The 18,645-nt window shown below is 36.2% G+C and overlaps 1 protein-coding gene across 1 annotated transcript in view; it reads right to left on the bottom strand.

The window, feature by feature from the left end:
* LOC128664817 (uncharacterized) overlaps positions 1-18,645 on the bottom strand; it is a 165,130-nt gene that overhangs the window by 84,446 nt on the left and 62,039 nt on the right. Inside the window, 2 exon segments of the mRNA XM_053719620.1 lie at positions 7,516-8,064; positions 14,491-16,881. Of these exon segments, the coding sequence (XP_053575595.1) occupies positions 7,516-8,064; positions 14,491-16,881 (2,940 nt within the window).

The raw sequence follows: 18,645 nt of genomic DNA, 5'->3' as shown, positions 1-18,645 counted from the left end.
TCTGCATATATTGAAGTCTTAAGGAAGGTTTCCCCTATCCTAATGCCAGAAATTATACTTCTTAATATTATTGATAATGGTTCCAATATCAAATTGAATAGACGTGGAGAAAGAGGGCAGCCCTGCCTAGTACCTCTTTTTTAAAAAAAAAAAAAAAAATTAGAGATGTTACTATTTACCATAATGCTCACTTTAGTTTCTGTGTATAATTTGTGGATTATATTACAAAATTGTCCAGAAAATGTATACCATCTCAAAACCTCAAACAAGAACTTCCATTCAACTCTGTCAAAAGCCTTTTCAGCATCAAGTAATAATAAAAAGGCTTCAAACAGACCATTATTGATCCCCTTTCTCTCACTCCAATACTCATCGACAGGCCTCCATCAGGGGGTGAAAGGGGTGACTCCTGTTAGGGGCCCACTGTACCAGGGGACCCCATGAGGCAAGCACAACTATTATAAAAAAAATGTTGGCAGCCACCAGAGGGCGCCACAGCAGAGTGCTATTGAGTGTGGGAAATGCCATTACAAGGAGCAAAGCATTAGCATTTGAGATGATTTCTGAGTGTGCACTAAACCACTATGCACAGTGTGAGACAGACTTGGCACTTCAGTTTGTACAGTGTGTGCCTGAGTCAGATGGCAGATCACTTTCATTTGTAGAAGAGGTAGGACTTACTTAGTACTTCTTTATGCAATTTCAGATTATAACTTCAGTGTGGTAGTTGTATGGTAGGGCCAGGGGTTCATAAAAACAATTATTTTTAGCAATATACAGCAGTGTAATTTATGATTATTTGACAATGCTGTAGAAATTCTATATTTAAATATTTCCTCCTCAATACACAAATGGTCGGTTCCCTTTTGGCATATATGATTTTTTAATTAATATATATAAATATATATATATATATATATATATATATTGTATATATATATATATATATATATATATATATATATAAATATTATTATTAATGTCCAGTTTACTCCCCTTTATGCAAGGATTTTCCAGATGACAGGAGGCATTTTATCTAAGATTTTTACATCTGCATAAAATGTTATACTCTCAGGCATAAGATTGCTCAGTGTTTGAAATGAGACAGGTTAACTTAACACTGTTCAGTTTACACTACAGCTGACTTAATTTTGAAATACATACAAACAACCCCTAAATCCATCATTTAACCAGATCTAATGGTATGAAACTGAGTACCACAGCTTATGATTCCACCAAGACCAGATAAAGTACAGCATTTTAAAAATCCATAAGTACTGCTGACAGATGGGAACATTTGTACACCAAATTTGAAGTGGTGTTCTTGGTTGGGAAAAATGGGGGGGGGGGCAAACTATATGTCAAACTTTCAAAAGTACTTTTCTTCATCTACCCATCCTGACAGATCATTAATGTACAATTTTGAATTCACAGAAGTATTTTTGTTTGCACATTTACAAATATGATTCTTTAAAAAGTGATCTCTTAATTTCTGCTATTTTTTTATCATGCATGTCACACAATGTTGATTTAGGGGATGACAATGTGCATAATTTATACCTACTGTGAGTGTTTATGTGGGTGTCTGTGTATATATCTTTGTGCTTTTGTTGGTGTCTCTATGAGTGTGTAAGTATTTTTTTTCTGTGGGTCTCTCTGTGAGGGTGTGTGTGTCTCTCTGTGTGCATTTTCTGTGGTTGTCTCTGTGAGGGTGTGTGTGTATCTCTTTGTGCATTTTCTGTGGATGTCTCTGTGATGGTGTGTGTGTGTCTTTGTGCATTTTCTGTGGATGTCCATGTGAGGGTGTGTGCGTATGTCTTTGTGCATTTTCTGTGGGTGTCTCTGTGAGGGTGTGTGTGTGTGTGTGTGTGTGTGTGTATGTATGTCTGTGTATCTTCTGTGGATGCCTCTGTAAAGGTTGGGTGTGTATGGCTTTATGTGTTTTTGTGGATGTCTCTGTGAGGGTGTGTGTGCATGTGTATGTATGTCGGTGTTTTCAGTGGATGTCTCTGTGAGGGTGTGTGCATATGTCTTTGTGCATTTTATGTGGGTGTCTCAGTGAGGGTGTGTGTGCATGTCTTTGTGCATTTTCTGTGGTTGTCTCTGTGAGGGTGTGTGTGTGCATGTATGTCTCTGTGTATGTTCTGTGGATAGAAAATTCCAAAAGATTTTCAGCCTCCAAATATTGAATAAAAAAACTTTATTTATACAGGGTCCATAAAATAGAAACAACGTTTCAAACCAGCAATTGGTTCTTAGTCATGTCAATAAGTGATTGCACAGGTGTGCCTTTTATACCTGTGTGAACAATTGTACAACACTGCCATCTTGTGGACATATATCAATATACATATGTATAAAAATAAAACCATAATTCAATGACATACAAAAGTCAATCTCCTATATATTAAAAAAAATGTCTTCATGTACATTTCACAGAATGTATGATTAATTTAAAACACACCTAAACAAACAATAACATTTTCAGTCATGCATCAATAATTTTTCTGAGGTATATTTAAAGGAACAGTGACCAGTTAAAATCTTTATTTAACCCTTATAGTTGCAAGGAATCTAGCTTTCTAATAAATTCTAATCAATTCCCTAGTACCTCCCCTCCTGGGTCTAGCCACATGTTCTATTATTTGAATAATTGGCTAATGTTATGGCCCATGGAGAGGAAGTTATGGGAAAGTGGGGCGTCCCTGTTATTAGTTCTAATATTGGATTTATGTTCAGTCAACCTTTCTCTGACCTCCCTACTAGTTTCACCTACATAGATTCTGGCACACAGACACTTAATAATATATATCACATGTGTACTCCTACATGTAAGATAATCATTTATTTTATACTGTGTCCCATTTATAGGATGAAAAAAATGTCTCCTTTGATAATAGAACTACAATGATTGCAGTGTAAGCAGGGATAGCACCCTGTACTTTTGGATCCAATATATGTTTGTGTACTTGATTTCTCACTTCCTACATCAGCATGGACTAGAATATCTTTTAAGCTCTTATTTTTCTTATATGCTGTCATTGGTCTATCCCGAAAGCTCTCAATATGAGGATTGCAATCTTTCAGGATGTACCAATACTTGTTAAGAATATGCAAACATTTTGGCCCTAAGTTGTTATATTATATCATCCTATCACCTTTTTTCTTAGTCTGTGTATCCTCTATTTTGTTAACAGATTCAAGTTGACTCCTAATCAATTTCTCAGGATAACCTCTTGCTGTAAACTTTTTTGCCATCTCTTCAAGCCTCTGTTTGCATCTCTTTTCATCAGTTACAATTCTCTTAATACTCAAAAATTGGCTTCTAGGTATGGCTTCAAGTGTATTTAATGGATAAAAACTACTATATTAGAGCACTTTATTTTTATATGTCGGTTTAGAAAACAAATCTGTTTTGTGGATGCCTCTGTGAGGGTGGGTGAGTATTTCTTTGTGTGTTTTCTGTGGATGTCTCTGTGAGGGTGTGTGTGTGTGTGTGTGTATGTAAGTCTGTGTTTTCTGTGGATGTCTCTGTGAGGGCATGTGCATATGTCTTTATGCATTTCCCATGGGTGTCTCTGTGAGTGTGTGTGTTTTCTGTGGATGTCTGTGTGATGGTGTGTGCATATGTCTGTGTGTTTTCTGTGGGTGTCTCTGTGAGGGTGTGTTCAAATATATATGTGTTTACTGTGGGTTCCTCTGTGATGGTGTGTGCATGTCTGTGTATTTTCTGAGGGTGTCTCTGTGATGGTCTGTGGGCATATGTCTGTGTGTGTCTCTGTGAGGGTGTGTGTGTATGTCTTTGTGCATTTTATGTTGGTGTTTATGTGAGGGTGTGTGTGTGTATATATTTGTGTGTTTTCTGTGGATGTGAGGGTGTGTGTGTATGTATGTCTTTGTGTGTTTTCTGTGGGTGTCTCTCTGTATGTCTATGTGTGTTTTCTGTGGGTGTCTTTGAATGTGTGTGTGTCTTTGCTTGTTTTCTGAGGCTGTCTTTGTGGGTGTTTCCTTGAGTTTGTGTGTGTGTTTGTCCATGACAAAAACTGTAGCCTACCTCATTACTTGTCAGGTCAATGTAAACAAGTACTGAGTGTCTGTGTGGGTGTTTGTGTCTGATTGTGTTTGTGTGGTTCTTTGCGTGTCTGCTTGAGTGTCTATATGTGAATTGTTAAGTGTGAGTGTGTGTTTCAGTGTATGAGTGTGTCTGTGTGTTATTACCTTTACAACATTTCCAAGTTTTACTACACTCAAGAATTAAGTTCATATACGTTTTAGTCACTTGGTCAAAGGGGATAACCCTGATCAATGGTTAAGTAAGGGGTCCCAAAATTTCTAGTGGTGGCCCTGCTCATCGATAACATGGAGAATTGTCCTAATGTTTTTAGAAATATTCCTACCTGGCATAAGACCAGCCTGATCTCCATCTATCAAATCTGAAATTATCTCTTTTTTTTGTGTCATTTGAAAATATTTTATTTCTTTGCACCAATCTTTTTTTTTTTAAGTATTTTTATTGAGATTCGAAATAGGTGTACAAATCATATCAGTGTATACAAAATATGTATTGACCACATGTCTCTTCAAACAAAACAAAACAAAAAAAATCTAGTTAAACATAAGACAAGTATAAGGTATATTGTAGTCGCATATAGTGAATCTCAAGTTTTCCATTTTTTTTTCCGATCAGCCAATAGAATGCGAGCTCAATCTGATTGGCTGATCGGATCAGCCAATCGGATTGAACTTGATTCTGATTGGCTGATTCCATCAGCCAATCAGAATTTTCCTACCTTAATTCCGATTGACTGATAGAATCCTATCAGCCAATCGGAATTCGAGGGACGCCATCTTGGATGACGTCCCTTAAAGGAACCGTCATTCGTCGGGAAGTCGTCGGTGAAGATGGATGTTCTGCGTCGGCGGGATGAACATGGATCCGGAAGAAAGAAGATTGAAGATGCCGTTGATAGAAGACTTCAGTCGGATCATGGACCTCTTCAGCTCCCGCTTGGATGAAGACTTCAGCCGGATCATGGACGTCTTCAGCCCCCCGCTTGGGCTTGGATCAAGACATCGGAGCCAGGACGAATCGGTGTGATACCCGGCGAGGTGAAGATAAGGTAGGAAGATCTTCAGGGGCTTAGTGTTAGGTTTATTTAAGGGGGGTTTGGGTTAGATTAGGGGTATGTGGGTGGTGGGTTGTAATGTTGGGGGGGGGTATTGTATGTGTTTTTTTTACAGGCAAAAGAGCTGAATTCTTTGGGCATGCCCCGCAAAGGGCCCTTTTCAGGGCTGGTAAGGTAAAAGAGCTTTGAACTTTTTAAATTTAGAATAGGGTAGGGCATTTTTTTATTTTGGGGGCTTTGTTATTTTTTTAGGGGGCTTAGAGTAGGTGTAATTAGTTTAAAATTGTTGTAATATTTTTCTAATGTTTGTAAATATTTTTTTATTTTTTGTAACTTAGTTCTTTTTTATTTTTTGTACTTTAGTTAGTTTATTTCATTGTATTTATTTGTAGGTATTGTATTTAATAATTTATTGATAGTGTAGTGTTAGGTTTAATTGTAACTTAGGTTAGGATTTATTTTACAGGTAATTTTGTAATTATTTTAACTAGGTAACTATTAAATAGTTATTAACTATTTATTAGCTATTGTACCTGGTTAATATAATTACAAAGTTGCCTGTAAAATAAATATTAATCCTAAAATAGCTACAATATAATTATAATTTATATTGTAGCTATATTAGGGTTTATTTTACAGGTAAGTATTTAGCTTTAAATAGGAATAATTTATTTAATAAGAGATAATTTATTTCGTTAGATTTAAATTATATTTAACTTAGGGGGGGTGTTAGGGTTAGGGTTAGACTTAGCTTTAGGGTTAATACATTTATTATAGTAGCGGTGAGATCCGGTCGGCAGATTAGGGGTTAATAATTGTAGGTAGGTGGAGGCGACCGTTGGGGGGCGCAGATTAGGGGTTAATAAATATAATGTAGGGGGTCGGCGGTGTTAGGGGCAGCAGATTAGGGGTACATAGGGATAACGTAGCTGGTGGCGGTGATAACGTAGCTGGTGGCGGTGTACGGAGCGGGCAGATTAGGGGTTAATAATTATAATATAGGGGTCAGCGGTGTTAGGGGCAGCAGATTAGGGGTACATAGGTATAATTTAGGTTGCGGCGGTGTACGGAGCGGCAGATTAGGGGTTAATAATAATATGTAGGTGTCAGCGATAGCGGGGGAAGCAGATTAGGGGTTAATAATTATAATATAGGGGTCAGCGGTGTTAGGGGCAGCAGATTAGGTGTACATAGGTATAATTTAGGTTGCGGCGGTGTACGGAGCGGCAGATTAGGGGTTAATAAGTGTAAGGTTAGGGGTGTTTAGACTTGGGGTACATGTTAGAGTGTTAGGTGCAGACTTAGTAAGTGTTTCCCCATAGGAAACAATGTAGCTCCGTTAGGAGCTGAACGCTGCTTTTTTGCAGGTGTTAGGTTTTTTTTCAGCTCAAACAGCCCCATTGTTTCCTATGGGGGAATCGTGCACAAGCACGTTTTTTAAGCTGGCCGCGTCCGTAAGCAACGCTGGTATTTAGAGTTGCAGTGGCGATAAATATGCTCTACGCTCCCTTTTTGTAGCCTAACGCAGCCCTTCTGTGAACTCTAAATACCAGCGGTATTTAAAAGGTGCGGGAGAAAAAAAGCACGCGTAGCTAACGCACCCCTTTGGCCGCAGAACTCTAAATCTAGCCGTTAGACTTTAGATAAGTGGGATATAGGATATATATAAATAATCTATCTTAAACAACAAGATCTCAAATAAGCTTAGTAATGAAGGTCAGCATTAGTAATCTAATAGATATATGGCTGCTAGCAAGATAATTATTATGAACATTGCAATATCTCTTCTTCTTGTGTTGAGAAACCTCAAGTTTATAGTAGTTATATATCAGTTATGACAATGACCATAGATCAAAGAAAAATGTTCTCGAAATATTAGGGCAAAACACTTCTGTATGAGGGACCCAAACCTATTGGAGGGTAATTTCTATCTTAACATTAACCGGATTATCAGGTTTATACAGAACAATATAAAACAGGTAACATTAAGTAGAACATGTCAACAAGAAGAAGGCTGACTTTAAAGTGCTGATTAACTAAAATTTAAATCTAATAGATATATGTCTGCCAGCAAGATAATTATAATGCACGTGGCAATATCTCTTCTTCTTGTGTTGAGAAACCTCAAGTTTATATTAGTTATATATCAGTTATGGCAATGATCATAGATCATAGTAAAATGATCCCAAAATATTAGGGTAAAACATTTCTGTATGAGGGACCCAGAACTATTGGGGGCTAATTTCTAACTTAACATTCACTGGACTATCAAGCTTATACAGAACATTATAAAACAGGTAACATTAAGTAGAACATATCAACATGAAGAAGGCTGACTTAAAAGTGCTGATTAACTACAATCTAAATCAGACATGAGAAGAAAACCCACGATAACTGTATGGTGTAGTCTCTGCTCAGTAAAGCTCACACCAGCTTTTCTGATCACTTGTCCCAAAATGCTGTGACGGGGATTTTTCCATACTTGTAGATCAGTGTTTTTAACCTCCAGGGGAAAGCTTTCAAGTAGTAAAGCCTGTTTGTCGCGGCTCACCGCTTCAGGTAGGCGCTTGGTGTTCACTTTCATTCTGGCTGAGAGAACAAGCATGGGACTGTTGACGGTCACGTAGTTTAGGCTCTTCACCGCTGACTCCGGTAAGGCATATGGATGCGCTGAATCCATCAATGTATCTCCGTATATATCAGACAGATCTACAGCCCCACGTTTGTATATTAGGAGATCCGCTCCCCAGGAGGTCAAATCACTCCATGTAGCAGTAGTATGTCCCATATTTTGCCTCTGCCAGACAACATGCAACGGCTCTTCTAGAGTACCGCTATAGTCCTCAAACCTTACTTCAGGACTCCTGAGGAGGGTATCAGCTGGGACATCAGTTATAATGGGGTTGAGCTTGTTCAATAGCACTTTCTCACAGGCCTCCTGGCATGTGTCCAGCAAAGAACAGAGTTCACGCAGTATTTATTTAGCAGTGTTCATCTTGTGCACTAGAAGAAACCGGCCTCAGTTTATAGTTATCGTTCGTCTGTCTAGGGACCTGGAATGGGTCGTATCTCCACTATCGAGGTAGCTGTTCCAATACTGTGTATAGGGCACTCTACACTTTGATTCACAGGCCTGTTAACTGCTGCGTAGGGTAAAAGATGGCTCCTTCCAAGTTGCCTCTTCACATTTCTCACTGGGAATTACAGGCTATCGCCTCCATGAGGTGACTATCTGAGGGTAAAACCCGCTGGTGGTTGTCCGTATAGCTAACAACACATCAGGAATCAAATCAAGCAGGTAGAGGTCAAGCAGGTAGATTTTTAGCAGTTTCTATCGGAGCTGTATTCTTATGCGACCTCTCTGCTACTAAGCTAGCTCCGCCCCTTGCACCAATGCCTTTTAATGGCTTTATTATTATTATTCGTAATAACATGCAAACCAAGCACATAAATATGGTAAGTAATAGCATTAAAAACAAGCACATAAATATGGATGTATGACATAAAGATACATGTTATAATGGTGTTTAGCATTTATTGATTTAGTATTTAAAATAAAATTATTGTATTTATGCAGAAATTTGTTTCTCTATCATATAAAGTATTTTGTCTATATTGAATACCAAATCACAATTCACTTTAATCTCTTGTTAGTGTGGTGAAAATATACATTTTAGAGACTCTTTACAAGAAATCATCAAGGTTGTTATTTTGGGCTCTTCTTTAGGAGGGGTTCATAACATTTGATATTGATATTGTTTTTATCTCAAGGACCGATCATTGCTATGTGTCAGTCAACCCGGGTTGTGTATTGAACTTTTCATTTCATCTATCTATGGAAATAAGTTTGCGTGCATAGCACTAAGAGCAAACTCCGGATTTAAAGTGTCATCATCAAGGTCCCCATTTACAGCAAAGAGCGGTGGGACAAAATCCAAAAATTCTTGAACAAATCTGGTTGGCCGGTCTAAGACGAGCCCCCGAAGTGTCAGCTGTGACGTCAGACGCCGAAGTCACGAGGAGTAAACGCTGAGGCTACCAGACAGAAGTTTACTACGGAACACCTTTCCTCTAGAACCCTAATAAGGTACCAAATAATATATGATTATACAGGACTGAGGCTTACTATAAGAGCGATATGGGATTCGCTATAATTTGTATTTGGAAGTAAGAAATATCTCTTTTTTTTGCTCTGTACCAACATAAGAGTGATTACCACGTACAAAGTGTCTAATCATTCCTGACGAAGCTATTTCTGTTACAATTTTGGTCAAAGGACTTTTAAACATCTGCTTCTTATATATATTCTATAACGGACTATCTGAGTTTTATTGATCTCTGCTATTTAGTAATATATTATACTTTGTGTCCAGATTTAAGTCACATATATGAAGTTTGAATTTTAGTCTACATTTACTCTTGCTCTGATACAAGGGAGACGTCCCTATTTTTAGCTTATATTATTTTATATTGTTGTTTCGTATATTAAACTTTGTATAAATACATTTTTAATTTTAGTGTACCTTGTCATTTATATCTGTGCAAATATTTGATAATAATTATAAATACTTAATTTGAGGTATCTTAAGCTTTGAGTGCCCTTACTTAAATCCACATTTGCACATCAGCACACTTAACTCCTAAAAACTGCTTTGTGCTGTTATTAAAAAAAAGATAAAAAAATTATTTTCAAAACGGAACCTCACACTTTATTTTGGGGCAAATGAGGGACATTTATAAAATTAACCAGAGATCTGATCTCTGGTTAATTTTATGAGCGCTAATTGCTACTGCAAGCTCATGGTAGCATTAACCAGCCACTTGTAATTGCTGATTATTTATCGTGCGCCCATAAACCAGCAAATTTACCCATTTACAGGCATGCAATAGATTTGTAATCTAGCCCTTTATGTACAAATTATATTCTCTGCACATTTGTTCTTAAACAAAACAGTTAAAGGGACAGTCAAGTCCAAAAAAAGCTTTCATGTTTCAAATAGGGCATGTAATTTTAAACAATTTTCGAATTTACTTTTATCACCAATTTTGCTTTGTTCTCTTGGTATTCTTAGTCGAAAGCTAAACCTAGGAGGTTCATATGCTAATTTCTTAAACCTTGAAGGCCGCCTCTAATCTAAATGCATTTTGATAGTTTTTCACCACTAGAAGACATTAGTTCATGTGTTTCATATAGATAACATTGAGCTCATGCACGTGAATTTACCATGGAGACAGCTCTGATTGGCTAAAATTCAAGTCTGTCAAAAGAACTGAAATAAGGGGGCAGTCTGCTGAGGCTTAGATACAAGGTAATTACGGAGGTAAAACGTGTATAATTGTAACTGTTTGGTTATGCAAAACTGGGGAATTGGTAATTAGGGATTATCTATCTTTTAAAACAACAATTCTGGTGTTGACTGTCCCTTTAATCTTGTACATTTAGAATACTTCAGTCTCGGTTCTGATATAGACAGTAAAATAAAATATTAAGAAAATAAAAATACCAACTGCCTTGACTGAGATCTGAACTTTTTCAGTTTTCATTACATATTGAAGTAGACACACATTGTATGTGTCCATCTTACACACAGGTTTTTAAGTAGATAAATGGCAAAATATCTAAGAAGGACATTATAGGTACATTAAAATGTGTGAAGGGTAGCATGATATATCAGTGCTAAGGTCATAGAGAAAGTTTTGTTTACAGCAACAAAACACGTTTGATCTTGTTTGCCTACACAATGTGTACTGAACTTCATCATAGATTATTAAATATGTTACAATTGTTTTATCAACCAGGCATAGTACCCAGGACAGGAGTAAAGTTGTTGTGGTGACACTTTTTAAAAAGGGAAGCAGTGCTGATCCAGGAAGCTATAAACCAGTTAGTCTGACATCAATAGTTGGGAAGATACTTGAGGGGATTATTATTGACAAATAACTGGATAAAGACAGGGAGCAATGAGTAGTAGTAAACTACTAGATCATTCTCTGATTGGACAAATGTAATCAGTGGAGTCCCCCAGGAATCAGTACTGAGCCCTGTTCTTTTTAACATTTTTATTAATAACTTGGAGCAAGGATTAAATAGCAACATCTCTATTTTTGCAGATGATACAAAGTTGTGTAAGGTCATTGCTTGGTGAAATTGCTTTACAGGGGGACCTACAAAAAATTAGAAGAATGGGCAAGTAAATAGAAAATGAGATTTAGTACTGGAAAATGCAAGGTTCTGCATTTTGAAAGTAAAAATAAGCAGGCAACCTATTATTTAAATTAGCAAAACAGAGTGGGAAAGGCATCTAGGAGTAGTAATAGATAACAAGCTAAAGATGGGTGCACAATGGAGGGCTTCTAAGGCAGCATGTACATAAAATAGGCATTGATGCAAGGGAGGAAAGCATAATTCTGTCACTATATAAATCCCTGGTAAAACCTCACCTTGAGTATGGAGTGCAGTTCTGGGACCATTCTCAAAAAAAGGCATTGCAGATTTAGAAAAAGTTCAGAGAAGAGCCACAAAGCTAATAAAGGGAATGGAAAAATTAAGCTATGAGAAGAGCTTAACCAAACTGGGTCTGTTTTGTCTGAAAAAAGGCACTTGAGAGGTAAAATTATTACTTTATATAAATATATTCAAGGCCCATATACAGAGATGGAAGAAGCTCTATTTATTCCAAGAAAATTGTGTGTGACAAGAGGTCACAACCTAAGGCTGGAGGAAAGGATATTTAATCTCCTGCTATGTAAACATTTTTTTTTTACTGTAAGAGCAATCAAGTTGTGGAACTTATTACCTAAGGAGGTAGTAAATGCCAATACCTTAGATACATTTAAAAATAGTTTGGATACATTTCTGGCTAGAAACAGAATTCAGGGATATGATTTCATTTATTAAATGGGTCACTTTTTAATGGGATCAATTTAAGTTTTAATTGAGATTTTTTTATAAGTACATTAAGATTTGTATAGGTTGAACTTGATGGACTTCTGTCTTTTTTCAACCTCATCTACTATATTACTATGTTATATGTGTTAACAAACAAGTTATCCATACAAAGAAACTTTAGTAGAGGTTTATTTGCATTAAAAGCTAATTTCCATTCTCAATTTAACTTTTCAAATTCATGAACATGAACATTTTCTATTTTAAAGAAAATCATGTTCAATGTTGTGGGAAAAAAAAACTCCTGGCTTTCCCTACAGTAAATAAATCCACTTTAAGTAGTCAGCTAGACTGATTTTGGTCTGCCTGGTCTGATCTGGCCAATCTAATTCTCACAACTAAGCACATATCAGATATCAAATATATTAAAAATATATACTAAACTTTGAAAACTGATAAAAACTCAGATCACTATAACTCTTGAAATCAATGAAAGAAGTAATATTTAACAGCATATTTGGATTTTCACACAATTAACTTTGTTTGCTACTGTGCATTGACTTTTATATTACATTCATGCCCTCATTCTTGGGACTTCAAACTCCCTGTTGACCGTCCCACTGTCCCTGGAGCAACAAAACATCTCCAGCTCACTTCCTGGAGAAAAGATGGACACTCCCTTGATTTCATTTTCAGGTATGGATGCTCTCTCTCTCTCTCTCTCTCTCTCTCAAACTTCACAAATTCCCCATCTACTCTTTCTGATCATCATCTCCTTACATGCAACATTACAGCACATCCTACTACTCTCCATCCTACTAACACTCACACCAAACTGCACAGGAGCATTAAGTCACTAGATCAGCCACATCTTTCAAACTCTCTTAAACCTCCTCTCTCTTCCTTCTCCTTCTTTTGCTGCCCTGACCAGTCTATCTGTCACTACAACACCACTCTAACCTCGGTCCTCGACAACTTATGTCCTAACATAGCTAAAAAATTGCACACTCATCCTTAGCCCTGGCATACTTCTCTGACATGCTACCTACACAGGTGTTCCCGCACTAATCAGTGGCATTGTGAAAATATCTATGTTCAGCTAACTTTCTTCACTACAAGTTCAAAGCACCTCCTATTATCACTTCCCTCTCAATTCAAGATTTTGCCAGCCACTTCAACTATAAAATTGATTCCATCAGAAATGAAATCATCTCTCAACATACGTCCAGTCTCCAACCCCCTCAACTGTTTGCAAGTGTCCAAAATCCACAAAGTAACAAATTCAGCATTCATTTCCCCAACCCCGCATGCCCGATATCTTGGGGTCACACTTGACTTAGATCTTTTACTCCCCACATCCAGTCTTTGGTCAAATCCTGATGCTTCCACCTTAAAAAAAACATATTTAACATTCACTAATTCCTCAGACAATACACAACTAAGATTTTAATACACTCTATCATCATCTCCCATCTTGACTATTGCAACTCCATACTCTCTGATCTTCCTAGCTGCCGTCTATCTCCCTTTCAATCCATAATGAATGCCTCTGTCAGGCTGATCTTCCATACACATCACTCCCCATCTGCTGCACCTCTATGCCAATCCCATGACTGGCTTCCTCTAACCTCCAGAATAAAACACAGAATCCGGAATCTAACATTCGACGCCCTCAATAACACTGCTTCTTCCTTATATCTCAGAACTCGCCTCCAGATACTCTCCCTCTCATCCCCTTCACTCTGCTAATGACCTCCTTCTCTACTCCTTTATTTTTAACTCTTCACATTGGTGTCTACAGGACTTTTCCGGATGGTCCCCTATCTTTTGGAACTCTATGTCTCACTCCACAAGACTCTCCCCTAGTTTCCAATGTTGTAAGCACTCCTTAAAGACTTTTCTGTTTAGGGATGCATACAACATACACTAACATTTTCTTACCTAAGTTCCTCTCCTCCTTTTTTTCATCCCCTTATCCCTTTTAGCATGTAAGCCTATGAGCCCAGCTGTTTTGTAGATCACCTTATTGACACAAAAATGCAACTCTTGGCAGGGCCTTCTACCCATTTGTCTCCCATAAATGCTACCTTGTATACTAGACCTCTGCTTATAGTGCTGCACAATTTGTTGGTGCTCTACAAATAACTGATAATAATAATAACTGATAATAATATTAATAATAATACTACCATAGTTTTCCATTAAAAAAGTCCTCTGCCTTACAAGATACAATGTCGACTAGATTTTTTGTGTGAAATGCTCATTTTGCCATATTTGTTATAACAATTTAATATCTTAAAATCTCCAAAACCCCCGCAAAAGATATTAATGAGATGTGAAACAAATACTCCATCAACTATATGAATGGAAAAACTATAATAAAATAAAATTCTAAAATAAAGCAAATGTTATTGGCAGTAAAGCTCATTTAGCTTTTTTTAACCAGTGTATTAAATGACATTTAAAGTCATATCTTACCTGTTGGAGACTGGCAGGAGGCACAGTGTCTTTCAGAGAATCATTTCCAGTAGCTGGGTCATCAGTATCAATAAGATTATCAGTTGGAACATTTTCAGCTGATTTAAGATGTGGAAATTCATTTTGACTTGAGTCAAGTGTAAAACAGACATCATATGAGTATGGCAGTGGCAAACTTCCATCGTTGAACTGAGAAGAATACCTTAAAGCAACTTGTGGATACAAATCTTTGCTTAGAGCTCCAAAAGTAGTTGGAATATTTGATTTCTTGTATTTAAAAATAACTGTAACCATCACGGTCAAAATGAATAAAACAGAAATCACAGCTATTGATATTACTAAATAAAAAGTCACATAGGATTGAGTTTCTGTATCTCTGGGATGGCTGCTTATCTCTGGAAGAATTTGCTGATATGTTTCAGCTACAACTATCTTTAAAGTAACTGTAGCAGAAAGAGCTGGTTCACCATTGTCCTTTACCATAACCACAACTTTTTGTCTTAAAGAATCTATATCCTGAAGGGTTCGTGACAACCTAATTTCCCCTGTGTGTTGCCCAATAATGAAAGAAGCTGGTTCTGGAACCTGTAGAAAGTGATAAGAGAGCCAAGCATTATGTCCCGAGTCAGCATCCACTGCAATCACTTTGGTTATTAAATATCCTTTTTCAGATGTGCGGGGAATAAACTCAAATAATGCTGTTTCCTCAGAATCTGTTGAGGGATATAGGATCTTTGGAGGATTGTCATTCCTATCAGTGACACATATTCTGACTTTGGCATTACTGCTTAGAGGAGGTAATCCACTGTCTTTAGCTGTGACTTGAAACTCAAATTCTCTTAACTGTTCATAGTCAAATGAGCGTTGTGCATAAATAACTCCAGTTGCTGAATTAATGGAAACATATGAAGCTACTGGTATAGTCTCAATATCTGTGTTAAAGATGGAGAATATTATTCTCGCATTTTCATAAATATCAATGTCTGATGCATTCACTCTGTATATTGAAGTTCCAGCTAGGTTATTTTCCATAACATAGATTACATAATTGGTTTTATCAAAAACAGGAGGATTGTCATTTTTATCTGATATGGTTAAATTAATTGTTTTGCTTTTAAACATTGGTGGATATCCTCCATCTTCAGCTTTTATTATGATATTATAATCAGATTTTTTTTCTCTGTCCATATGATTTGTTGTTACAAGTTTGTAATAACCTAAAGATGAAGATATCAATTTAAATGGCAAATCCTCTTCAACCTGACAAGTCACCTCACCATTTTTTCCCGAGTCCAGATCGTGAACGTTAATTAGTGCTACAAGTGTACCAGGTAAGGAGTCCTCTGGAATGGGTGTAGACAAAGATGTAATTATTATTTCAGGGGCATTGTCATTGACATCAACAATCTGGACTGAAATCTTACACTGTGTCACTAAACCACCACCATCTTTAGCTTCCACCAGCATCTCATAGCTCTTTGTAACTTCAAAATCAAGTTCACCTTTTGTTTTGATGTTGCCGTTTTGAGAATCTAGACTGAAAGTTTCCAATGAGTTTTTACCCATGTGACTGAATGAATACATAATTTCTGCATTTAACCCTTCATCTGCATCAGTAGCATTTAAATGCAGAACAAGAGAACCATTAGGCACATTTTCCTTTATGTTTATATGATATATGTCCTGGCTAAATAAAGGATAATTATCATTTACATCCTGAACCACAACTCTTATCAGTGCAGTTCCAGATCTTACTGGTTTACCCCCATCATAAGCAGTTAGAATCAAATTATAGATGCTTTGCTCCTCGCGATCTAAAGGTGTTTTTAAAATAAGTTCAGGATATTTAACTCCATCAGTGCTAGTTTTTTCTCTAAGTTTAAAATGCAGGTTGGGGCTGAGTTCATAGCTTTGTAAAGAATTTGTACCAACATCAAGATCTTGTGCATTTCCCAAGGCAAAATGTGCACCAGGAGTAGCAAATTCACCAATTTCTACATGAAATATATCCTTAGAAAATGTTGGTGAATTATCATTAATATCCTGAACTTCAATTTTAACATAGAACACATTCACTGGTTTTTCAACCACTATTTCAAGATTCAAAAAGCATTCTGGTTCTGTTTCACATATTTCTTCTCTGTCTATTCGATCAATAACATATAAGATGCCATTTTCTAAACTAATATTAAAATATTGCTTTTTGCTCCGTGAAACAATTTGTAATTTTCTATATGATAATTCCTTAGTATTCATATCCAAATCTTGTACCAAATTGCCTACTGTAGAACCTTGTTTAATTTCTTCATAAATTGAGTATTGAATCTGGTCAGACACAGCCTCAACAAGGATATAAAAAAGGAAATATATTACTTGCCATGTCATTGTTCTCTGTGTAGATTTAAATTGAATCTTCTTCATCACTCTCTATAGATGATCCTTTGTTTTCTTTTTATATGTATGTTGTTAAGAATCAAAACTGCAAAGAGAAGATTTTTTTCATGGATTCTACAATGCCTTACAGTTCTGAGCTCTAACAGATCCAGATATTTCTCTCTTTTTCTTCTTCTTTATTGGTCAACAGCGGCACACTGAGTCCAAACTGAGGAACTGCAGTAACAACAGTTTACTTTTGCAAGAAAAATACTCAAAATTTGTGAACTGACGTAAGTTTTGTGCTTTTGTTTTTTATGTTTTATAAAGGCTACAAGGATTATAAATATGGTTTATGATAAAATATAAAGAAAAAAATTACATATATATGGTTATACAAAGATCTATAATCTGGTAAATCATGGAAAATTTAAACAGACAAAGCTAAATAAAATATTTCTGCTAATAGCATAATTACTTTTTTTTTTATATAAAAGGTAAAAAGTCTTGTTTTTAATTGCTTTCCATCCATAATTAAGTATTGTATATGCATGTATCATATTGTAAAATATAAAGATAAATTAACACTTTAACATCTAAAATTGTGAAATAAGATAAAAATTAGATAATGCATTTAAAGGGACACTAAACCCAATATTTTCTTTAATGATTCAGATAGAACATGCAATTTTAGGCAACTTTCTAATGTACTCCTATTATCAATTGTTCTTCATTCTCTTGCTATCTTTATTTAAAAAGCAGGTATGTAAAGCTTAAGAGCCGGCCCATTTTTAGTTGAGAACCTGGGTTTTGCTTGCTTATTGGTTTGCTAAATGTAGCCACCAATAAGCAAGCGCTATCCAGGGTGCTGAACCTAAAATGGGCTGGATACTAAGCTTTAAATTCTTGCTTTTTAATTAAAGATAGCAAGAGAATGAAGACAAATTGATAGTAGGAGTAAATTAGAAAGTTGCTTAAAATTGCATGCTCTATCTGAATAATTAAAGGAAAAAAATGGGTTTAGTATCCCTTTAAATAAATAAATAAATTACATTAATTTCATGTTGAAAGTGATTCATGAAACTTAATAATGATCATTAAGGTATATATAAATGGAATTAAGGGAGATGTAAAACTGAATAAAAACGATAATGTGCTCAAATTGCACAAATTAGTAGGAATACAATAGTAATCAAAACAATTTTGTATTTTAGATACCCATAAAATATGTCTCTTTACCCCAAGCTGAAGCTTATTGTTAAAACCATCGTCCAGAAAACACAGTTTAAAAAAAAAAGGGTTCACCAATGTAATTCATCAGGTAACTACACTGAATGCTCAAACTGAGAGTTGCAGGTTCTAATCCTGGCAAGGTTGTTTCAGTCATTAATCCCAATAAGTCTGATAAATAAGGTACTGCTACATTAAGTAATTAAAGCAAATACTTTTCCACAAAGAATAGTCAGTCAAATTTGTGGGTTAAGCCTTCATATCCCATTAAACAAACATTGAGTGGACAAGGTTTCCAGTAAGGGATCTTATCTGCCTGCATTAGGTGTTATAGAGGCAACATCCACAGCCTTAATTTTATAATGCCCAAGCAAGTACTTGTGTAGCCCATCCCCTGCCCTTATGCAACCAATTGCACGAGAGCAGGGCTTGTCAATCATCCCATTCAAATCAGTTTAGGATAATTTGCCTCTGCCACCTCTGAGATGGTATAGAAGTTAAGAAGCCTCATTGTTAAGACCACTGCTTCTGAACTTGCAGTTGTAGGCTTGC

This window comes from Bombina bombina, chromosome 6 (genome assembly GCF_027579735.1).
Source record: "Bombina bombina isolate aBomBom1 chromosome 6, aBomBom1.pri, whole genome shotgun sequence".
NCBI lineage: Eukaryota > Metazoa > Chordata > Amphibia > Anura > Bombinatoridae > Bombina > Bombina bombina.
Note: the sequence above shows the minus strand (reverse complement) of the source record. Positions and strands in the feature narration are given on the sequence as shown.